General features: G+C 41.1%; 4 protein-coding genes across 10 annotated transcripts in view; 2 read left to right on the top strand and 2 right to left on the bottom strand.

Moving 5' to 3' along the window:
- Nucleotides 1-905: 905 nt before the first annotated feature.
- On the bottom strand, nt 906-11136 carry narf (nuclear prelamin A recognition factor). 4 transcript variants are annotated; one of them, XM_082543676.1, is made up of 12 exons: nt 11053-11136; nt 10084-10158; nt 9911-9976; nt 9487-9615; nt 9272-9404; nt 8843-8977; nt 7821-7939; nt 6390-6522; nt 4779-4851; nt 4487-4624; nt 3826-3983; nt 906-3733 (listed from the first exon to the last, which is right to left on the bottom strand). In XM_082543676.1, the coding sequence occupies exons 2-12, from the start codon at nt 10138-10140 to the stop codon at nt 3483-3485; spliced, it is 1392 nt and encodes a 463-aa protein (XP_082399802.1). In that variant the 5' UTR covers nt 10141-10158; nt 11053-11136; the 3' UTR covers nt 906-3482. The 4 variants fall into 4 exon arrangements, with proteins under 4 accessions (XP_082399802.1, XP_082399801.1, XP_082399803.1 ...); XM_082543675.1 differs by having other exon boundaries at nt 10923-11131; XM_082543677.1 differs by having other exon boundaries at nt 6390-6519; nt 10838-11131.
- cybc1 (cytochrome b-245 chaperone 1) lies at nt 10194-15186 on the top strand. 3 transcript variants are annotated; one of them, XM_082543700.1, is made up of 6 exons: nt 10194-10828; nt 12547-12634; nt 12758-12799; nt 12894-13064; nt 13168-13312; nt 14280-15186. In XM_082543700.1, the coding sequence occupies exons 2-6, from the start codon at nt 12547-12549 to the stop codon at nt 14434-14436; spliced, it is 603 nt and encodes a 200-aa protein (XP_082399826.1). In that variant the 5' UTR covers nt 10194-10828; the 3' UTR covers nt 14437-15186. The 3 variants fall into 3 exon arrangements, with proteins under 3 accessions (XP_082399826.1, XP_082399825.1, XP_082399827.1); XM_082543699.1 differs by lacking the exon at nt 10194-10828 and adding an exon at nt 11497-11649; XM_082543701.1 differs by lacking the exon at nt 10194-10828 and adding an exon at nt 11694-11895.
- A 28-nt stretch (nt 15187-15214) lies between these two features.
- Nucleotides 15215-20266, bottom strand: hexd (hexosaminidase d). 2 transcript variants are annotated; one of them, XM_082543673.1, is made up of 12 exons: nt 20186-20266; nt 19600-19687; nt 19396-19511; nt 19115-19202; nt 18872-19036; nt 18610-18793; nt 18345-18416; nt 17777-17975; nt 17537-17698; nt 17336-17443; nt 16591-16680; nt 15215-15539 (listed from the first exon to the last, which is right to left on the bottom strand). In XM_082543673.1, the coding sequence occupies exons 2-12, from the start codon at nt 19684-19686 to the stop codon at nt 15368-15370; spliced, it is 1443 nt and encodes a 480-aa protein (XP_082399799.1). In that variant the 5' UTR covers nt 19687; nt 20186-20266; the 3' UTR covers nt 15215-15367. The 2 variants fall into 2 exon arrangements, with proteins under 2 accessions (XP_082399799.1, XP_082399798.1); XM_082543672.1 differs by lacking the exon at nt 20186-20266 and having other exon boundaries at nt 19600-19862.
- Nucleotides 19958-23453, top strand: part of ogfod3 (2-oxoglutarate and iron dependent oxygenase domain containing 3) — a 33173-nt gene continuing 29677 nt past the window's right edge. Inside the window, exons 1-2 of the mRNA XM_082543684.1 lie at nt 19958-20140; nt 21775-22001. Of these exons, the coding sequence (XP_082399810.1) occupies nt 20073-20140; nt 21775-22001 (295 nt within the window). The 5' untranslated portion in view covers nt 19958-20072. The remainder of the gene's footprint in view (nt 20141-21774; nt 22002-23453) is intronic.

Below are 23453 nucleotides of genomic sequence, written 5' to 3' on the forward strand. Positions count from 1 at the left end.
TCTGAGATCAAAGTCTACTGTTTTACTTTCATAATCAATGGCACCCAAGGTATTCTCTCCAAAGGCACAACTTACCCTGCACCAGGGGCAAGTTGTGCCACAAGACCACTTTTTTTTCAGAAAGCTATATTTCTTAAATACTATATGTGTGATTGTTCCCAGGGACGCACGACATCCTGAAATATATTTACATATTTTATTTGGAAGCATTACAGTCATGGTTTTAAGTAAAACATGGCACAACCCACTCCATCGTCCCCTCCTACTGTTTTGTTCATAAATTATAGTCACATCAAGGTTTGAGAAGAAGCTGTTATTAAAACCTGCATTTCAACAAAGAGCTGTCAAAGGACATCAAGGACGAGACTGTAGAGAAAGTGCTGCTCAGATAAAACCTAAATCGAGGAGTATGACCCAAAGAACACCATCGCCACAGTTAAGCATGGTGGAAACATTATGCTATGGGGCTGTTTTTCTGCCAAGGGTAGGGGACGACCTCCAGCATGACAATGACCTAAAACATACCACCAAGGCAACAAAGGAGCGACTAAAGAAGAAGCACATTAAGGTCATGGAGTTGACTAACCAGACCTGAATGCTTGAGGATTTCTCTGGATTTCATTGAACTATTTCATCTTTATGTTTTCTGAGTTTAAAGCTGCTGTGTGTATTGTTTCTACACCTTAACTGTAGTTGTCACAATTGGTGACAAATACTTGTGATATCGTGTGATGTCACGGCAAGATTATACAGAACCATGCCACTACATGCCACGCTGTATTGTACTGTTACTCTTACCAAGCATACGTTTTCTGAGGTAATACAAGCAGTTATAAGGGTGACAAATCTGTCAAGCGGTGAGTGTTGATATGGTGAGTAGTTTAAAAAAGGGAGGTACAGATACATATCAGCAGATCTCTGAGTTTATTGCTTAACAGAAACTAAATGAAAAACCCACAAGACAGATTACAGATGCTATTTCTGTGTCTCTGCTTATCTTCATCTCCAAGTCCTTACTGTACTAAAGACAGTGTTAACTTTGTGAGAATACTTCATGTAGATCATGAACTGTTGTCATGTGTCCATTCACTTACATTTACACACACATTAAAATATAAGTAGGTGTATGAGTTGATGAGGCATGTGCTCAAAGTGATCACATCTGTAATGTTGAACTGGTAAATTGTACAGTGTGTGATAACTGCTGTGTTAACATGCTCATAACAGCAGCAAATGAAAAATGCTATGGGCGGTTCAGATGTATAACAACCTTTCTTGTTCAGCATTGCCCTTTAAGGATGTGGACTGTGATACATGCACAACAAACTAATAGATTAAGATGTCCCATAAATACACAAACACACTCACTGGTTTTATAATTTTGAGTCACTGGGAGTTATGGTTTTCTGTGGCTGACACAGCAAGCCAAAAGAAAAAAAAGAAAAAGAAAATGGAAAAATGATCAAATCCTGAGAAAGTTATGGAATAACTTAAGTCCATATTAAAATCCAACAGGAGTCAATAATGTTCTAAACAGTCAGATCAAAGTAATTCAAATAGGATTTAAATAGGCTGGCTGAAAGGAAAAAGCTTGAGGTAATAACCAATTTCACTTTTTAGACTCAACGTTTTGCTTTTGTAAATTTGGATCAGCAGCTCTCAGTTACCCTCACGCATGTCTATCATTTGTTAAAATATGAAGAAGCAGCAGCACGCACCTGTTAGAGAGCTTGTTGCTTTAAGAGCATCTGGGGACAACTCAGAGTAACACCACCGATTATAAATGCCGCTTTTTTTTTTTTTTAACCACACACCAGCGCTGCCAGAGAAACATGGTGCTGATGTTAAACTCTTACAAACTTTTTGAAGATTAAAAACACCCCACAAGTGTTTTTTAGATTATTTTAAGAAATAGTATTCATCTGAATTATGCTACTGATGCTGACTGAAAACAAGGGGGATTTAAAATCAAAGGCACGTTTGGCTTTTTGTTGTGATAATTAACTATGTTAATATCTTTCCTTCTTTGAAGCTTGCAATATTGACTTTTTGACTGAGTGAAAACAGATTTGTTTCCTTGTATAAATCAAAAACATGTCCACCAAATGTGTTTTTCTCCATCCAAGAAAACAATAAATCTCATATTTTGCTTTAATTTGATGCGACTACAGACTGAACAACTTGGCAGGTGTTGGTGAGAAAACGTCAGATGAGCCATTTCCCTTTGACTCAGAGACAACCTGGATCTAAATAATAAGCAATAATAAGTGTGAATATGCATGTTATTTCAACAGTGTCATAACCTTTTTCTTTAAATTGCCAGTTTTAATATTTCTTTTGAAGAAATTCAAAGATTAATCCATTTGTTCGCTTAATGACAGCACAGAAAATCTAAATATTTTCAGCCATCAATCATCAGTGATGCATCTGAGGTGCTCCTAAGGTTCAAATTTTGGTCCCTTCTTGTTCTCTAGTTCTTCTATGTTTCCACTAAGACTATACACATTTCTCCTGTGACCTGTAGTACTCTTTTTCTATCTAGATTATTTGGTGATCAGCCTGGTTTGGAGAGATCAGCATCTTTTGGTTCTCAAAGGACCCAAAAAAAAAATTATTTTTTTTTTTTAAAAGTTTCCGGAGTGACGTCTCTTTATGTTATGACCAGGTCCCCCGACCAAAACAAAAAACCATCAGCATCAGAATGAGACAAGTCACTTATTTGTGAGAAGCATTTTTCTTTTTGTGCTTTACATAGGACACGAATGTTTGATCTTGTAAAACAATATGCATAACTTAATAAAAATACTAGTTTGTGAAACTGGAGCAGTGATACAAATGAAACCCTCTTGCAGCCTTAAACAGAAGGACTGTCCTTCCTCTGGGACGGATAATCTGAATAATGCATCAGACTTACTGTGACTGATTCAATAAGACACTGTTGCATAGTTATCACTGTGTTAGAGAACACGCAGTCTTTCAGCTAGGAACAGTGGAGATGACTTTAGCATGGAAAACTGCATGATTCATACTGGACAGCTAAGATTCAAACTCATCAAATATACATTCAGCATCCACAGGTTCGGTTCATGAGTTCCAGTTGTGATAAAAGCTTCTGTTTTCTCAAGGGGTTATTGCTCTGTGACTCGACAGGTTCACACTTGCTACAGATGTCACTTATTAGAACAGCTGGCACAGCAGGTGATCTTGTTTTTTGCCAGTTTAAGAACACCTCACTGCATTCACTGATTCACTCGGTATCATTTCTAAGTGTTTGTTTTTCTGCCCCTCACATATCATCAGGCTCGGCACAAAAGAGGCAGCCCCCCCCCGTGGTTAAATGGAAGAATGATCTTTTGAGACGTCAGTCACTGGTCCGTCATTCTGCGTCATCCACAGTTTTTTAGAATATGTGATGGTCCAGGCAGAAGCACAATCGAATAGCTGTCCATTCATGTCTTTAAAGGAAGACGTTCCCTTTCTTCTCACCACTGCATGTGTGGGGGCTGTGCGTGGCCGTGACTCTTATCTCTGTACTCTGTGTGCAGCAACTTTCTGGCCTGTGACGAGTCCTGACCCTCCAGCCAGTCCTGATAGAGGGTGTGCAGGGTAGGGTTGAATTCTGGGAGCCGGACTGGAAGGCTGCTGTAGATCTCCTCCATCTGGTTGACCAAGGCTTTGTCCAGCCGGCCTGCACCTCCCTCACTCTCAGCCTGACCGCGGCCGCTCAAGCACCCTGAAGGGAAACATAGGAGGAATGTTAAGGGTCATAAATCTTAAAGAGCTGGCAGCAGCATGTCTGAGCTCATGGGCCGTGATGGGCGTTACCTCCGGGGCAGGACAGCACCTCCACCAGCTGATAAGGCACACGTCCCTTTCTCATACGGTGAACCAGAGTCTGGATGTTCCTGAAACCATAGACAGCAGCAAACTGCAGAAGTGTTTCACCATCCCGCTCTAGTGTCACTTCCTGGAAGTCCCGATTCCTGTAAAGTCACCAGCAAAGGGATTATACACAGATAATCAAAGAAAAGTGATCTTTAACTGATCCATCCACTGCCGTGTTTTAAACACCCACATCACACTGCTAAGCTGATTAAACTGGTTTTTCACCTTTACACAGACAAAGTAGCAGCTCTTAAGTACAGGCTGACACAGCAATGTGGGGAGTGTAGGATCACAGGGTCAGTCTTAGTTCAAAGTTAGCTCACAGTGAAGTTGGTGTGACAACAAATTTTGTATTGCTCATTGTTAATAATTGAATTGAAAGGAAATTAAAAGCAGCAGATGTGCATAAAGTTGACAATGAAGAAGGAAAAAAAAACACTTTCCGTGCATCTGTTGATGCGCCAAACGTACAAACAACCACAGTAATGTCATAATTTCACATTAACAGATGGACAAATGGATTAAAACCCTAACACCATCTCCAGAATGACACAACCGTGAGGTATTAGAACACAACTATGCCGACTGGGCCGTCTCTCACCTGAGGGTCTTATATGTGATCTCCTGGACGTCCACACCAAAGAGTTCTTTAGCAGCGTGTTTGAACACGTGTTCCAGGAAACCTTCAGAGCCTCTGCCGTCATGTCTCACCAGCGCCACGTCTCCACCGTCTCCCAGCCTACAGTCACAGTCAAAGCTGCATTGACACAGGCTCAGAGGTTGTATCCAGTCACGTAAACATTACACATCAAAGTACAATTTATTAACACTCCAACTACATAGCACTGACGTCATCGTTTACATTATTAAAAACAATGCTCTCAGCTACTCACACTTGGTCCAGTGGAACTGAGTCCAGCTCCTCCACCGACACCTTCCTCTGCTCCATCAGGTAATAAATCTGCCCTGGAACATGAAACATGACTCTTACTTTGACAGTGCTCTCTTTCATTATCCACTACAACACTCACTGGCCACTTTATTAGCTACACCTGTTTAAAGGCTTATGTACAGATGGACAAGACGACCTGCTGAAGTTCAACGTGAGCATCTGAATGTGGGAGAAAGGTTCTTTAATTTAACCGCATTTTTGTTGATCTGAGTATTTCAGAAACTGCAGATTAAAGTTTTTCCACCCAACCATCTCTAGGTTTTAAAAGCTGGATAGTGTAGTGGTAAGACTACACACTTCTGGAGTGGTGGTCGCAAGTTCAGTTCCCACCTGGTATCCAGTAAGGGTCCTGTCACGGCACGGCTATGTCTGCAGCCTGTTCGCAGTTCAGGACACAAGCATTTCACTGCATGTTCACTATATGTTGAACTGTGTATGTGACAAATAAAATTTGTATTTGTAAAAAAGAAAACAATGGCTTGTTCATGTGAGAGGAAAATGAACGGAATATTATGAGCTGACAAGAAGGCAACAGTAACTCGAATATGTCATTTTCTGCTGTGACATTCAGCTGGTTTGGCATAAACAACATGCTGCCCAGTATGAACTATTGCTGTTACTGGTGATATTTTCTTGGCACACTTTGGACTGCAGCTGAGCACTGTTTAAAAACCACAGTACAGTTGCTCATCATATCCATGCCTTTATGACCAGTGTACCCATCATCTGATGGCTGTTTCCAGCAGGATAATGCACACAGTTGCACTGATGTCAAACTGGTTTCTTGAACATAACAATGAGTTCACTGTACTCAAATGACCTCCAACAGTCATCAGATCTTAATCCAGCAGAGCACCTGATGATGTGGTACATCATAGATGTGCAGCAGCTGTGTATCATACTAGTATGAACTGAAACCTCAGAGGAATGCCTCCAGCACTTTGTTGAATCTGTCCATCTATGCCACTAAGGCTTTTCTGAAGGTAAGTGGGGTTCAACCAAGTATTAGCATGGTATACCTAATAAAGTGGCCAGTGAGTGTACATTTTACAATGATACATGCAGTGATACTCTGGTTGAAACAAAGAAAGTGAAGAAGAGGAAACATGGTTGGTTGGTTGGTACATGCAGGTGCATCAAATGAGTGCGAGTGCAGATTTCTTTTTTAGCCACAGCTGCAGCTCTCCCACAGTTGCTCACTCTGACATGCTCTGTCATACTGGGGTCAGCTGCTCTTAATCTTAAATGGATCTAGAGACAAATGGCTGAATCTCAAGAAAACAAAAGAAACCAGATCAGCATCCTGCTGGCATAATTACAGTGATTATATTCGAGTATCCATTATGACCTTTCTGAAGAACATTATAGCTGTTTAAAGCAACTCTTGGAGGAAACCTTTTAAGGATATCAAGTAATTCAGCCTTTCCACTGCACAAACAATCCTCAGGTTTCAGATACACCTCTAGACAGTAAATGTGTTCTGCTGAAACCAGAGAGAGGGGTCTAACAAACTCTAATATGGTTGCAAATATGGTCTTTTTAATAATCTTACCTGAGGTAAGTACGCAGTCTACATCCCTGGTCTCCAGCATACTGTTGTAGAACTCTTCTCTGACAGCTTCTAGCTTTTTATCAAAGCAGGGAGCCACCACCACATGGTAGAGTTTCTCTGGACTCAACTTCTGCTAGTACAGAAAACACAACAAAGACATAATAAGAGAGATTCTCTCTCATAAAATACAGAACTCAGTCTGACATTAGCCTTGGATTGTTCAGGTTTGAGACAGTACAAACACTGACTCAGATGGAACGTGTGGTTTGGGACGACGTGACTACATTAGGTGATCAAATACTGAACATTTAGAACAGCCTTTTGGCTCACAGTGATTTTTACACGTTTGGTAAATTTACCTCTTTAATTTTACATTATTTTAAACTTTGGCTACATTTTTAAACATCATTTTAAAAAAACAACCCACAACAGTTATTTTGAAGGATTTTAAGTATTCTTTTTAGTATAATTTAAAATGACAGTTATCATTAAAAAGAATAAATAAAAAAAAATCGTAATGGCATAGATCCACTCTGTATGTGTTCTCACTGCACCTGAGAGTGGTGTAATCTGATACCCTTGGCACTACTATTGGCTGGATGCCACACACCCACTGCCCAAAGGTTAAAGCCCAGGAACATGTTGAACACAGCAAAATAACAAGAAAATGTAGCAATGGAGACAAGTGCCAGGGTCATCTGCCTGCATTGTTATGGCTTATTTTAGTGGGTCGCAAGTCATTTAAAAGGATGATCTTTGTATGTATAAATGAAATTATATCTGGTTGTATTTACAAGTGCTACTGGCACTACTGAATATGCCAACAAAACATCCCAGCTAGCAATCATGAATAACTACGCATGTTCTTTTTAACCTTCTGCTTTTTCCTCAATGACAGTTTAATAAAAGAGCTTTAATGCAAGGTGTTACACATTTGTCAGGCTTCATTTCTGTTGCAGGATATTTTGGCTGAGCTGCTGTTAAGATTTTAGGAGCGGTTCATTAACATTAGTTCATTTGATGCATTCTTTTTCTGCATTTTGTGACAGCTTAAATTAGAGGTAATTTAACACAGGGCCTCAGAAGTGGTGAAACTTGTTTTGGTAAAGCACTTCCTGAACTACAACAAGTCCTAGAACCACATGTTGGGTGAGCAAAGTTCCCGGTCTTAACCTATTAGAGACTTTTCTAATAGAAAAAAGATTTAGAGCAGCATGAAGACCTTTTAGCCAATCAATGTTAGCCATCAGTCCCCATCAGGCTGATCACCTCTTACCTCCATTATATTTAACTCTTACGCCTATACAACAGATTAGTTTTCATTTATTTACCCTTCCTTATTTGTCGACAGACACTTAAACAAGTGGTAGAAAGACCTCCAATTACCCTGAGACCTTTGACTGTGAGTTGTCACAGTGGATCAATGCTTACCTGCTGTTTAGAGAAGTAGTCTTTGACCAGACACCCCATGATCTGTTGGGGAGACCTGGCTGTGCAGATATGAGGAGTGACCAGGCTGCCCAGAACACGCTCTGAATAGCGGATCCACCCTGTAAACACACAATGTTAAAATAACCATTAGCCTACTGTGCACGCGTGGCTCAGGGGGTTGGGAATCGCATCTGTAACCGGAAGGTCGCCAGTTCGATCCCTGGGCTCTCTGTCCTGGTCGTTGTGTCCTTGGGCAAGACACTTTACCCTACCACCTACTGGTGATGGCCAGAGGGGCCGATGGCGCGATATGGCAGCCTCACTTCTGTCAGTCTGCCCCAGGGCAGTCTGACAGTCTGTGGCTACAACTGTAGCTGCCTCCACCAGTGTATGAATGTGAGAGTGAATGAATAGTGGCATTGTAAAGCGCTTTGGGTGCCTTGAAAAGCGCTATATAAATCCAATCCATTATTATTATTATTATTATGAATTGAAGTTTTTTATTTTAGAAACACACACCAAGAGAGAGGAGGAAAAAAATCCACATAGTCCAATACATTTCTTTCATGATGATAAGCCGGCTTGCTATTTAATTACTGGTCGTTCCTCACCTGGAGGCGAGCAAAGCCCTCCTCCATGGCCAGTGTTAGACCCCACAGGATGAATACCTGGGTGTCTGCATGCACGTGTATAGCTGCAATTAAAGACCAAAAAAGTTCTAGCGTCCTATCTCTGATAAAGGGAGTGGTGCAGGAAGAGCTTCCTATCTTTCCCCAGCAGCTCTCTGCTATCTGCACCTCTAAAACCCCAGGTTCAGCACACGCACAAAAATTCACTCAAGAAAGAGCCCGGGGACTTGCAGAACAAAGAAATCTTAAAACTGAGGCAAACACCAGCACAGATGATAATCACACTGCCAAACCAGTACAACGGGGTGGGGGTTTGAAAAAAAGAGGAGAAGAAGAAGCAGCAGTAAAGAGTGGGGGGAGTATGAGGAAGGCAAAGAAGAGAGGACGGTTTACCTGGACAGGAGGAGGTGAACATGGGCAGGGCGTGGGAATCATGGTGCCTCCTGCGATATCGCTGAATAAACTCCTTTTGACTCTCTAGGATGCTGAAGCCAGCTGCCAGAGTGGTGTCAAACACATATTGCACTCCTGCAGGGAAAACCCAGAGTGACGAAGCAGAATGCACACAACAAACAGGGAAATGTTGAACATGTATGATAAATACCAGGGTGTACGGGTAATCCGTGCACACCTGCTTGCAGAAAGGTAAACTTAAGTCTGTTTAGCAGAAAAGTGGGAAGTACGGCCAAAAAAAAAAAAAAAAAAGTAGCTTGTTTTAAAATAACAAAACAAGCTAACAACAGAAAGAAACAAAAAGGAGAGAGTAGGAAACTTATGGTAAAGTCTACTTCGTATTTCATAAAAGAAAAAAACTCAAATCACCGATGTGCTTGAGGAAGCCGCAGAGCTTGTGGGCCGCTTCAGCGATGTCCACACCGAACTTGACAGCAAAGAAAGGCAGAGACTGCGGACACACCGACGCCACCAGCACCTTGTGCTTCGACGCATCACACTTCTGACAGGGACAGAGGAAGGTGTTGTTTAGCAAGCGCAACAAGGCAGCGCAGAAACACTCCCTGGTTTCAGAGGAAGTGTACCTTATTCAGCGCCAGAACTCGCTCCACTTCCTCCAGACCCTGCTGAGAAATCTTCAAGGTGTCCTCGTCTGACAGACAGCCGTCACAGGACAGGCATGCGCTCAACAAAAGCTGGGAGCCTTCATTCCCCTGAAAAAATTAGATTTTTTTCACCCCGACAACCTTTGAAGTGGGCTACGTTTCATCTTCCTGTACTGGTTATTACCTGCCTTAAGCCTACTATCTGCTAAAAGCATCTTAATCTGAATCATGCTGAAATAAAGAACTGTAACTTTTTAGACTTTATCCTCCCTGTGAACTTCAAACAGTCTGAAAGGATGCATGAAATGCACATGCATGAAAACTGCTTAACATGGGAACATGATGAGGACTGATTCATGTAGAGCAATTAATGACTAGAGTGCACTGGGTAAGCAGATACTACCTGCCCATTGACTTCTTCGCTTTCCTGGTTTGAGTTGGCCCCATCTTCGCTTTGCTTCTTATTGCACTGTGTGTAGAAAGATCGATAAACTCAGCTCAGAACTGAGAGCAAGAAAGAGGCAGTCAACCAACCCATTTATGAGACAGCGTAGTGCTACAGAGCCATCATCATACCTGTTTGGTGCAGTTCTCGCACTTCTCCTTGCGCTTGGCTATGTTGACCTCTGACATTTTCTTCAGCAGTTATATCTTTAAATTAAGAGAGACACACAGAGATTAACATCCCAGCTCCACACAGCCTAAAGTTTCCTGTAATGAAGGCAGAGGCGACTACTCTTTGCTGTTTAATTAACTCCACCTTCCACTGACTGCTTCCAGCGTCCTATCACAGGCGGGCGTTTTTATCATAAACAAAACAGCTTTATAATGGTGGGAAACTGAGTGCAAGCACAAGCTAGTCTTCTGTCATTACATCCCAAATTGCTCGGGTTAATTATATAAACAGAGTCAACAGAAACCGCCACGAAGTCCATTACGTCAGATTGCGTGCGCGTGAGGGGAAGCGCGAGAAGTATGGGCTGGAAGCTACCGTGCTATTAAAACCTATAGAGAGTTAGCTTGTTGTATAGAAACAGTCTTACTTTCATATGATACAAAAACACCTTTTAAAAAATCTAGTTTGGGGTGAATATATTTATATCTTTAAATAAGAATAGCCAAATCCTTAAGCATGCCTCACGTTAACAAGCTACCTGGTATGTTAGTTTTGCTGCCCTTAAATATACCACTTGAAAACACGCTATTTCGGTCCAGGCCTTTTTTGGGGTTTCTACATTAATTCCTGTGTGGGACCGAAGCGTGTATGCTGGTTTAACGGCACGGCAGACGCAGTGTTAACGCTGCAAGGTCGAATTTTAAGGTAACTCACCGGACGGTTTATTTCACTGCTCTTTCGGACAAAGACATGGGGAAAAAATGTAGAAGAGCAGCCAGTGCTAAAGAAGACTACATACAGGTGAACTCGACAGTTACTCAGCACCCTTCGTTTTCCGGTCAACTCGTCTGTGGACGGCGTCACCGCCACTGTTGGCCGCCAGGCTTGAACCTCTGCGGTTATTTCATAATACTCTAACTGCCGCTTACAAAAGCGACGAGACTCCTCTAGTGTCCAAGCCAGTCGTCCGACTCCATTGTGTACCCCGGCGACCTCTGAGCGCATGCGCAAACTGTGTACGAGTTGCTCCGGAAGCTCGTGTGTAGAAAGACGTCTTCTTACCTCACGTCACACTAAATTCAAATGTGATAGAAACAGCTTTGATAAAAACTCAGTTTAGGTATTTCTGAAAAGAAAACCTGTGTGGTTGTTATCGAGTTATGAACGCCTTTTCAAATTGTTACTATGTTTGAAACATTTAAGTACACAATCATATATACTACTTGCTTGCTTATGGTAGGCGTATGCAGGCAAATGTAATGTTTAAATGTAAAATTTAAAGTAAAAAAAACCTTCCTTTCTTTCTTTCTTACTTACTTTTTTCTTTCTTAAGCTTTTATTTTGAAGGCGTGATGAAGTAAAGCTCGCCCTGTTCCTGGAAGGAAGTGTTGCCCCTATGGGACTGTTTTGTTGCAATAATATGAATAGAACTTCCTTATATTTTCAGCGGTTGCGTTCCCTTGTACGCATTCTTCTTTCCTAAATCTACAAGGCAAAATTTTATAAGAAAAAAAGGCGATTTTAAGGTAAGCAATACAGATTTCATATTACTGTCTTTACCTGTTCTGCAGAGATTGTTGTCACGCTGAGTGATCGTGGTCAGCAGCAGCAGCAACAGCAGCGGCATCTTTCTTGTCTCGTGTTTTCAGATCCAGTTAAAAAAAAACCGTATGTCTGATCAGAAACATATATGGAACAAAAATGTAGATCAAGCCACGAGAACAGTTTGAGTTTTATTTTGCCATCACCCCTGTACAGCAGTACAGCAGCAGGTAGGTCTATGCCACTCAGAGGACTGAAACATGTTAAAACATCAATGTGTGACCATGAAACACATTTCATCTTTGATATTTCTTCAGTTAGAAAACAAACAAACAAACAAAAGATCCACTGCTTACAGCAACTTGTCTGGATTATTTTTGAGAAACCATCTTGGTTTATTTTGAGGTAATCCAAGCTTGTCTGATTTGCAAGGGAGGCTCTGGGGTAAAAAAGTGAAGACTTGGTCCCTATTGAACAGCTGTTACTTTGCTGTCTGGGCATTGTATTGAAGCAGAGCACAGGTCTGGTATAGCTCCTTTTGGGGTTTTGATTTGATTAATTTTAACTTAAAGATACGAAATATAAAAGCTGAAACTGAAAAAAAGTGCAGAAAATACATAGGGTGATTCACTAGTTGTTTACATTTCACTGAGCTCTGGCCCTATCAGATTTATTATAATGGCAATTTGAAAATGAACACAGACGTGAATGTTTTACAGTGGCTCTTTAAATTGAGTTCACTTAAAACAGTCCCTTCCTTTAAAGGAAAGGTCTGTGAAATTATGGAGTAAAGCAGGTTTTGCAAGTTTTTGCACTTTTCCCACTGTAAGAAATCAAAGGTTTTAGTGTTTCTAAACTGCTGGGTTCTTGTCTTTGTTTAGATGGGATACATGACAGTAGAAGACCAGAGCTCCACCCTGCTCCACCTAAAGAGATCCCCGGGGATCCGTTCATGGTCTCTTCTTGTTGGTAAGTTTGTTTTTTGTGCAAATGTTGTTCCCATACTCAAATATGACATGCGCTCTCACACTTCAGTGATGGAATATTCCCTTGAACTGCTCCAAAACCATAAGCCTCTTATTTTCACTGCAGGTATAGCATCTGTTGGCTTAACAGCTGCATATTACAGCTCAGGTATGCAAGCTAAAATTTATATGATATGTCATCTTAACTTCCAACACTTGAGTACAGCTTTCTTTTCTTTCCTTGTGTTGCGTCGATCCCGCAGACAGCATCCCGTGGAAGCTCTTCTACGTGGCCGGCTGTCTGTTTGTGGCCATGCAGAACATGGAGGAATGGGAGGAGGCTGTGTTTGATAAAACCAAGAACCTGATTGAGCTTAAGACCTTCAGTTTATACACTTTAGTCCTGACTCTGTGGAGGAAGGGCCAAGAAAAAGGTGAGTAAAACCACAGAGGGGGCTGGTCACTACAGCTCCATTAGTGAGCTGAGAGGCCACAGTAATGGATCTTACCATTGTGTTTTTTCTCTCCATCTCCCAGTTGTGCTGGATCTGGACCAGCTGTGCGATATCTGCGTACAGGAGGAAAGGGTGCGTTATTTGGGAAAAGGTTATCTGCTGATGCTGAAGCTGGCTGCAGGCTTCTCCTACCCCCTCACTCAGAGTGCCACGCTCGGGGGACGCAGGTAGGTCACCGGCAGTTGACAGTTCAGCACAGGATCTGATTTAGTATGAAGTTGTTGCTAGATGAAAGATAAAATAGAGGTTTGATGTTCAGATTTTCAGTATATTAACCCCATAAAATTAAAACTTGCAGTTAATACATGTTTAGCTACCAGTTTATTAGAGGGCTCGCAGCTAAAACACAACAACTGTATAAGAGATCCTTCCTGCATTGATTTATTTTGTGGCCAATCTAGAGGCTAGAATTTATGTTGCTGTTAAACTGTGCTGACTTCTACAGATAGATGTTTGTTATTCAGCCTGCCCTCATCAATAAATAAATCAATAGCTCTCTTACACAGTTCAAACAAAAACCAAAGAACACAGAATTGACTCCAAAACAGTTCTGTTAGATTTTAATTATTTTAGCTAAGAAACCACCAAGTAGATGTGTGTGCCAAGTGTTATATAAACATTAAATGAGTCGCCTGTCTTCACCGTTTAAATCGGTTCAAATCAATTCAAATCAATTATATCTCTACAGCGCCAAATCACAACAATGGTCGCCTCAAGGCGCTTTATATTTTAAAGTAAAGACCCTATAATGACACTGAGAAAACCCCAACAATCACATGACCCCCTATGAGCAGGCACTTGACGACAGTGGGAAGGAAAAACTCCTTTATAACAGAAAGAAACCTGCAGCAGAACCAGGCTCAGCCATCTGCCACGTCCGGTTGGTGGTGAGGTGTGGGAGACAGGACAGAAAAGACACACTGTTTGCTTTCTGGTGTTCACTTTAAGATTGCTAACAGGAATTATTGTTGCATGCTAATTAGCTATCGAGATGTGATGGCTAATAATACCCTGCACAAAAAGTACCACAGCACTTTGATTACTACGATTTGAGATGAACATTTATTCATGAATACACTGTATTAATATTTGGATTTATTTGGATCTGTTTTCTGCACTCCGGTTACTCCTCAGTGATGTGGAGGCAGTGGCTGCTCTGCTCAAGCGCTTCCTTGCACTGGAGGAACTGCAGAAACGTCGGCAGCAGGAGTATGAGGCTGAGTACGGGGACGCAGAGGATGAAGATTCTCTAGACAATAGCACCGACTCAGATGAAGCAGACAAGCTGTGATCTGTCTGAAGTGTAGTGTTACTCTAATGTAAGGGAGATTTAATTAGTGGCAGTGCAGCAATGCAGAGCCATTACAGAGGGTGAGGTTTGTGCAAGGCCCTTAATATATAGCAAACTCTAAGCATGTGCATGCATGTGGAACAGCAGGGAAAATAACCCTTAGTTTCTACTTACAGTCTTCCTTGTTTGTATTTTTACTGGTAATAATTCAGTTATATGTTGTCCTGCAAATGTTCACAATTTAGGAAATCTTGGAATAGACCTTTTTATTTCCCTTTTGTTACATTCTAAGTGGAGTCTTCTTTAAGCGAGTATTATTTCATCATCTTTGAGCTAATTACTGTTTGAGAGCACACTTCAGATTACAGATTTCCCGTGCCTTCCTACTGAATTTGAGTGTTTGTGTATGCGAGCCTCAGGAAAGTGCTTTTCCCACAGTTTTCTGGACCACCCCGCTCATAATTGTCTTTTTGCGTGTTTGTTTGAACCCAGTAGACAATCCAGATGAATGCATGTGTAAACTGTAATTGAGCATGAAGGATCTTCTGAGCTTAGTCAAGAGTGAATTATGTGTCAAATGCTTTGACGTCATGCTTGTCTATCTTGTAAACTTTACCTGTTGTTGTTTTTTTTAAAGTGAACCAAAGACTGTATCTCAGGAAAAGACTTTTGTGCTTTTGTCAAACTTTGTCTCATTCCAAGTTCAAATGTGTGCTGCTTTAAGGGAATAAACACTTTGTTTTTTTTAAACTAGGGTTTGATTTTTATTGTCATTGTTACATGTAGCTCCATTTACATATAGCAGTTTACTCTCACATAAGCGTAGAACCCTATATAAAATCACTCCTTTGAACTTTAGTGCCAGTGTGTGGCAGAAATTAGGAAGGCTTTATGTGAATTAATCAGCAATGTCAAAGACGGAAAAGTGATTCTATGGCACCATCTCCTTCAAACAGGCTGCAACATCCTCTGTTATCCTCTGAAGAGGAGCTGTTACAGGGCTGACGTGTTCCTCTATCCACTCCTGGACTGTTGAATCTGGGTAGAGACTGGCCATCTCCTCTCTCACTGCCTCCACCTTCTGCTGTAATGTAGCCAAATACCTGCAACGTGACCGGAAGAGAGTTTAAAGCCATACAGACTAAGGTTAAGACTTATCACGATGCTAGCTCACAGGCTGAGCTAAGTGCTAAAATGATTTAAATAACTGTTCTATTCTGCACATGCTTAGCACATATAAATGGAACCACAAAATATGAGTTTCATGGCAGCACTTACTTACAGGGGCCCTTTTTAACTATAGCCCGAAAACAAGTAACTTGTAGAGGTAAAACAAATTTTCTGTCTGTTTCCTTTGTGATTTCTGAAGAAGATATCAGTAAAGCAGATGTAGTTTCATCTCTAGGTTTTTCTCACAGAGCTGTAACTGCTGTAAAACATATTCGTTCTTGCATTAAGGACTTCAAGCCTATCTGGCACCACAGCAAGCTCCTTTTTGTACATGTTTTCCCCAACATCTGTTGCATTTATTATCAGGAAACTGGTGCCATTAAGCCAGTCCTGTTAGATTTTATGGGTAAAAAAGCATCATAAGGACATTAGAATTGCGTCACTTCATATCTTCTGAGCATCCCTTTGAGAATTTCAGGAAATAAAGACATTCTCTGTAGACTTGCTCTGGTAACTAGTTACCTAGAAAGGTGTGTTGCTACCACTGTCACACAAAATCATGTCAGACATGATCCCTCTATGGTTTATTGACAGCATAAAAGATGCTCCAAACTTCTGGGTCTGAAAAGTGAAGCTATTGTGAAGTGCCCTAAACCTGAATTCTTCTCATTGGTCACCATGGAGCGATCCCATTAGCTGCACAGAGTCTACGAAAAATCGCTCTTGGCTCTGACCTCAGCATACATGTAGGATTACAAAGTGCTTGTTGGCCAAACAGGGTCACACCACTTCTTCATTTTGGCTTAGCTTTTGTTAAATATCATGACACATATATCATATAGTTTAATTGAGGTTCTAGTTGCCTAATTTTAAGGATTTTTAAATATATCCTGTACATGCTGTACTTTCTTTTTACTATGACTGCATATTCTGTGTATTTTTAATTTTCCACATTTTGGTAAAACATAAGGAAGGTGTGCTCACAGGGATGCTTGGTTGTGAATCTGCATGGTGATTAGCGGGGTAACAGTTTTCCTCTGCCGCTGGTATGGGCTAAACCATCCTCTCACAAACCTGCAGAAACACAAGCATACAGTTAAATCTCTACACTGGAAAAAAATAACTCTCGACAAATCTCTAATAAAAATTTATTTGGCACCTGTTAGCTTCACATTTCTAAGTTATACATAGCACTAATGTTAGCTTGTTAGCTAAAAGCGGGCTCTAACTAAAGTTAAATTAAAAAAAGATCAAACGAAGAATGAAAAAATTGTAGTATAACCTTTAAAGCTAATTGTCCAAAACCTAAAATGTAAAAATGAAATTTGTTTTACGATGGCTTCATATTTAGACTTCATTTTATAAACTTAGCAGCATAGCTTACCTCACTGCTAACAGGTAGCCCGTGCACTATACCAAACACTATACCTAACATATCTGGCTGTCTTGTAGTAATTGCCAAAATAGCAACACATATAAATATTTTTAATAACATTTTTAGAATGTTTTAAAATCTGTCTAAAGACTTAATCCATTCCCACATCTCACTGAAACTGTTGTTCAATAACGACATGACTGACTAAATTTTAGTTCATGTTTGCAGCACACAAATATCCTTAATAAAGTGGTACACTGTGCACAAATCATAGATGCTAGCCTACAGACATGAGGCTGAATTGGCATTCAATTCCATTTAAATGAAATGTTATGATCATTTCCCATAACTTACATGCTGTTTTCAAAAAATCTTATATCTTCTGAATTGAGGAGTGCATTGAGCTCCACGATTAACTCAGCCAGCCTCCTTCCTGGGAACACTGTGTCAGCTACACATGTCCTGAGGACCGTGGGGAATAAAATCCTGTTAGCTTGGAGATGCATACATAGATACAGTGATGGTGTTGTTTATTACAACGGTGTTAAATCTCACATTCCCATGGTCTCCACCTCCACTGATGAGATCCCCAGCTTCCCGGTTACTTTGCTCTGGGCCTCAGCACTGAACTGTCCGTGAAGGAGAGTCTGGAGACAGACTGCTAGTGATGGAATAGCCACTGGGATCAGCTCACACAGCACTGACAGATGGTCATACCTGATGAAGGGTAAATGATGGCCCACATAAACATCTTATTTTCCTTTTACTCCGTGGAGAACGTCCTCTGCTTCTTACCTTTGCCAGCCTGTGATGGCAATACCCTTTATATTTACAGCAGGAGACAAAGAAGCAGCCACCTTCAGCCACTGCAGGTGATTATCCAGGTGTCTCTGCGTGCTGGTCACACAGGTGTAAACACTGGTGGAGCCTTTAAAGGAGCTGGCTGCCCAAAGATCTGCCATACCGGCACTACAGTACTTCTCCAGCAGAGACACTGAAAAACATAGTTTGAGAATATTCAGTGTTTATTCTACTTACAAATGTAACTTAAAGCGGATATATAGGTTGAATTTTTCCCAAGTCTTTAAAATGTAAAAATGGCCATTCAGAATTTCAACTTAAATTAGTAAAACAAGCTCAGTCAATTTAAGATAACATGTTGAATCATCATTAGGTCACATATTTTTGGTTGTATTTACTCTGTTCATTTTTACCCCTCATTGATATCAAGTTCTTAAAGCTTCTGCATTTGAAAACATTCTGTACTAGCAAAAAGAAAACTTACAGAAGGTGAATTATTAGCCTGAAGTCAATAGTTTTGCAGTGCACTGTTTGATAATGTACATCTGTGTACTTTACCTACCAGTTTGGGACACATCCAGGTTTGGGGTGTAGTCCCACAACATAGGCTGGACGAGTCCCACTAAACCACTGGCTTCCATATGGATTAAAAAAAACAGTAATTAAGAATATTTTATCATAAATAAATACAAATCATTTATACTGTACAGTTTTAGCACAAGAGTCTGAAATGTTTTTTTGTACTAACTTTATTGCAAAGTGGTTTTAGACAGTATTTAGACCCGTACACGTACAAGAACTTCAAACTACCCTGAATATCACCTCACCTTTCAGTGTGTCCAGGCTCATGCCTCTCATCATATCATCCCACATTATGATGGTCATATGAGGCCACGCCTCCTTGACAGCCCTGGCCACCTTGGTCACATGACTTAAGAACAGTTGCTCCACTGTACGCCCAGGTGAAGCCAGCCACAACTTGGACTCCTCGCCCTCACCCAGCATGTACACCTTGAGGACACGAAGACGAATGTAAGAGATTCAGTTATACATAAACAACTGGTTCCCCCCTGAAGACTGACCCCTCACCTCATCTGCTCCAATGTGGAGCGTGCTGAGCCCCGGATGCAACTCCACTACCTGCCTCAGCATCTCCATCACCACCTTCACCCCCTCCTCTCTGTGGGGGTTCAGGGTTCCCACGCAGTGTGCCACCTCTCTTAGGTGCCACATGGATCGGTGCTTTAACACAAACTATGACAGAGATGAGATGAGCGCAGGGGCGACACAGAACTCCCATCTTAAAATTGAGCCACATGCGACACACCTCACCTCCATGTGACCAAATGTCTGCACGAGTGGGATCACCTCCATCCCCTTGGATCTGGCGAATTCCTGCATAGACAGCACCTCATCTCGGCTGAAAGTACAGCACGCAAAAATCAGACAGTCTGATAAACCAAAGCATTTCTACAGCAAGTCTGCACTTAAAATATCTCTATCAAACACAGGGAGGGTTATGATTTTATTAGAGGATCTTTTATTGTGAAAAGAGATTAAAAATCCACACACAGTGAAAACTATTTAAGAAGCACTAGATCCCCAAACTGCACCTGTAAGCAGGTTGTGCTGTTGCCTGGAGCAGCTTCAGCTCCCCATCATAAGGAAACACATCCTCATACTCCACCAGCAGGCCATCCACTCCCAGTTCAGAGAAGAGCTCGATCAGCTGAGGATGTTAGCACACATGGGGAACTAAAAAGTGACAGAGCTGTAAATACTGTTCATGTTGCAGCAAGACCCGAGTGGAAGCTTACCCTGTGCAGGTATTCAACTCGTGGAGGAGCACCTTTTAAGTCCAGGTGCACCACTTTCTTCCCTTTAGGCCAAGGTGGACAGCTCATTCTGCATGCATACACAGAGCCCCACTCACTTGTACACTTTAATCACAGATGAAATGTTAATATTGTGGCGTAAGCCCGTTCTCTTACTGTTTACTATCAAAATGATGATAACAGCCGAGCTAGCCTAGCTATGTTGTTTTCGCAGCTATGCTCTGTAAGTGCAACTCAAAGAGACCCGAACGTGGTCCAATAGAAAAAAGGCTTTCCCTTCCCCGGAGCCAATAGGATTGGATTATACGGGGCAAGCAGGAAGTAGAGAGTTTCGGGAGCTTGTACAAGCTGTTGGCGGGGTGAGCGGTATGGTTTAGTGGAAGAAGGCAAGAGACTGCGGCCGTGTGTGACTGTATGCGTTTCTAAATGCTACGTAGTAGATGTTTTAAGGTGGAATGGCTCCAGTACGGCAAAGAAACGCGAAGGGTGCGAATGCAGCCGAGATAGAGAAGAAAATTAAAAGGTGAGCTTAAAAAAAACAAACAAAAAAACGTGCTAATGTGCTCACCTGTGCACGGCTGTACGGTGTGAAAGGGGAGTGTGTGCCAGTCAGGTGCTGTCACCGTGTTTGACCGCGATGAAACGTCAGCTGGCTAAATGCTAAGCTAATGTTAAAATAACACAGGTATAGAGTGTTCAGGTGAACCAAATACTTTTAAGTTGTGCTTTCCTGTACACAGTTTTCTCATAAGTGAATCAATAATATGCACATAATATTTGCATTTCACATAATTATGCAGTGACATATATTGACTGAGTATTAATGCCCGGTTCAACAATGATCCAGCCCCAACTAAAAACTTCGTCATTAAGCATGTATTATATGTATATGTACACTGCATATATACTGCTTAAAAATAAATTAAGGAACACTTTGAAAACACATTACAACTCACTGGGGGGGAAAAAATCATGTCATAACACTGATATGGACTGGGTAATGTGTTAGGAGTGAAAGGATGCCAGCTGTTTGATAGAAATGAAAATGATCAACCTACAGAGATCAAAGAAACCCCAAAAAATCTAAGTGGGGAAAAAACGCAGCAGGCTAGTTCACTTTGACAAAATTTCATTGCAGGAACACAAAATAGTACTCAGTAGTTTGTGTGGCCCCCCGTGCGCTTGTATGCATGCCTGACATGGTCCTAATGACATGATGAATTGTAACCTGGGAGATCTCGTTCCACATCTGGACCAGGGCATCGCTGAGCTCCTGCACAATCTGAGGTGTGAACTGGCAGCAAGGTTTGGACCAAAGATAACGTCCCAGAGGTGTTCTACTGGATTTAGATCAATAGACCTAAATCCCTCCATGGATTTTCCTCCTCAGACTGTCACTGACCCACCGGTCATTCTGAAAAACGTTACAGGCAGCGTAATGTTTTCCACGGCTTCACCAGAGTCTTTAGGCATGTCACATGGGCTCTGGGGGAACCTGCTCTCATCTGTGGGTTAAGGACCTTCTATGGCTCTGTCTAGAGTTCCTACCTGTCTCCATGCAATTTCCTTCATGCTCTTGAAGCTGTGTGGAATGCAAAACTAGTAAAAAAAAGAAAAAAACAGCCAGAAATAGATGGGATAAGACAGATAAGATGGGGGAAAATGTCAGTGGCCTCTACCTGTAAAACCTGTGGTTCCTCTAATGAACCAGTTGTAACTAATTAACTGTTCAATATCCCAGAATTTTGATGTTATTAGTGTTATTTAGTTTCCACTGATAGATTTCACTACTTCAACTATTTGTTCATCAATTTAAGGCGGTTTTTCATTTATAGCCACATAATTATGTATTTCACTGTTATTTCAAGCTAATATTTCTTTAGCCATGACATTTAATGAAGAATGTCATTTGTTTTGAATTTGCTATGCAGTTTCTGTGCATTAGAAATGGAAACAAGTATGAAACAATACAATCTTGGATTTTCCTATCATACACACAAATGTGGGAATCTTTTTAGAAGTCAAATAATTACTCAGTACATCCCTCTAACTGTTACCTGAGAGAGAAATGGCTTTAGTTCATCTAAACATGTTATGGAAGTTCTCTCAGAATTCAACTTCAGCTAATTATCTGGAGCTTTTCTCTGTCTTGGTCAGAGGTAATGCACTGAGGCAGGGATCGTCATGGCGGGGGTCCCGTTTGCTTGTGGCCTTGCTGCTGGTCGCTTTGTCTGCATGTGGGGCGGCAACGTGGCTGTACATGACCTCTTTGGACAGTGACGTCACAGAAACTCTGGTCAGCCAAGGGGAGCTGGTCGCACCTCAGCCCAGAGTCTACAGCGTCCAGTGCTCTGAAGACTATGACAACTACAAACGCTACCCAGGTAAGGCTCCTGTTCTTACTGCATAATGTCAGCTAATCAGCTGACACTCCTGTGCTGAGTAAACATGGCAGGGTTGAGGCTCTGTCTAGTTAATGAATAACATTTTAATCCAGCAGCACATTTTTGGCTTTAAAATCAAACTGGAACTGTTATTAGTTTTTCACAATTGCTTTTTTTAAGTTTGTCAAATGGTTTGATTTTAAAGTTTCCTCCACTAGATGGCAGCATAGTACAGTATCTCTTGCACATCTCTTTACAAGGCTCTACAAAGCTACAGTGCTTAAGGTGAAGCCCCAAATTTATGTACTTGTACCCAAATATGCTAATTGCGTCCATCGGTGTGTTTGTGGTTTGTATCGCTGCATCTGTGCTCAGGCCTTTATCACGGTAAAAAGAATACAGCTAAGAGTCAACATCCCCCTGTTTTGGAATGAGTGGCAGACTTTTTGGAAATCTGCTGCTGCTTGGATTGTGAGTAATGTGGCAATAAGTGATTTCTTTTATTACTTATAGCACTGATCACTCTATTAAAAAAGAGTGATCACTCTATTATGCTTTTTCTTTATTTTCTGGCATATATCTACTGTTATATGATGAAGTTAAAAACTTTTGTCAACATGTAAGTAATCCCTGTAAGCGAAAACTCGAAATGCTCAGTTTTAGAAAGTTTTTTTTGTTTTCTTTTACGTTTTTCTTTGTATGATGTCAGTGGAAATCTGACCTATTCTAGTTTTTATTTTGACTTTCTTTTAAATTCAGTTTAGCTTCTAGAGTGGATTTTGTAGTTTCACTTCAGTATTTATTGTTGTAACCCTGCTGCTTGGGCAGGCAGAGGACACCTAAGTTTGTGAAGAGGATAGCTGGAGAACGAGGTGACGGAAGAGCTTCAAATCGATACCAAGTTCGAATCTCAGCGACCTCAAGGTCAGAGGTCAAGTTTTGAGGGGTAGTACTGGCAGTTGCTAGTATTTTTATGGTGTTAAGTCCTAGTTTTGTGTTAAGTTTTAGTTTAGGTTTTATTATTAGTTTCAGTATTGTTTTTAAAAAAAATTATTATTCTTCGTAGGGATGAGGAGGAGGAGCCTGATAATGTTTAATCTATTCTAGATACAGAGCCTGCTGTCCTGTCCAGTTGTGTACTAAAGTGGTACTGTACTGGTGTGTTGTAGAACAGAAGTTGAGCATATCATGTGGCACTTTTGAAGAACTGTTAATAATCTGCATTCCCAGAAGTCATGGATAATTGATCGAGGCTTGCATCTGTATTTGTTCTCTCTAAAACATGAGGGCTGCCCACAGCTCAAACTGTGCCTCTCCAGTGCCTAAAGATAATGAAGTGAGAAGCTTTAAGCAAGAAATTATACCAGTCAAGAATCTGGAAGTAAGACTGGACATGTTTTGGCAGTACTGCTTTTATTATTACCCACTTTCCCTGTCTACTGACAATTATTT

This window comes from Aulonocara stuartgranti (genome assembly GCF_965226115.1).
Source record: "Aulonocara stuartgranti genome assembly, chromosome: 8".
Classification (NCBI taxonomy): Eukaryota; Metazoa; Chordata; class Actinopteri; order Cichliformes; family Cichlidae; genus Aulonocara; species Aulonocara stuartgranti.

What these genes read in the sequence shown, in the direction of transcription:
- narf (XM_082543676.1), bottom strand. Translation starts at nt 10,140, where the DNA reads ATGTCAGAGGTCAACATAGCCAAGCGCAAGGAGAAGTGCGAGAACTGC. An exon ending in ACTACTTCTCTAAACAGCAG is followed by an intron (nt 6,523 to 7,820) that starts GTAAGCATTGAT and finishes TTTCTGTACTAG; the next exon opens with CAGAAGTTGAGTCCAGAGAA. An exon ending in AGACTGCGTACTTACCTCAG is followed by an intron (nt 4,852 to 6,389) that starts GTAAGATTATTA and finishes TTCATGTTCCAG; the next exon opens with GGCAGATTTATTACCTGATG.
- cybc1 (XM_082543700.1), top strand. Translation starts at nt 12,547, where the DNA reads ATGGGATACATGACAGTAGAAGACCAGAGCTCCACCCTGCTCCACCTA. An exon ending in TTCATGGTCTCTTCTTGTTG is followed by an intron (nt 12,635 to 12,757) that starts GTAAGTTTGTTT and finishes TTTTCACTGCAG; the next exon opens with GTATAGCATCTGTTGGCTTA. An exon ending in GAGGAAGGGCCAAGAAAAAG is followed by an intron (nt 13,065 to 13,167) that starts GTGAGTAAAACC and finishes TCCATCTCCCAG; the next exon opens with TTGTGCTGGATCTGGACCAG.
- hexd (XM_082543673.1), bottom strand. Translation starts at nt 19,686, where the DNA reads ATGAGCTGTCCACCTTGGCCTAAAGGGAAGAAAGTGGTGCACCTGGAC. An exon ending in GAGTTGAATACCTGCACAGG is followed by an intron (nt 19,512 to 19,599) that starts GTAAGCTTCCAC and finishes TAACATCCTCAG; the next exon opens with CTGATCGAGCTCTTCTCTGA. An exon ending in GAGGTGGAGACCATGGGAAT is followed by an intron (nt 17,444 to 17,536) that starts GTGAGATTTAAC and finishes CACGGTCCTCAG; the next exon opens with GACATGTGTAGCTGACACAG.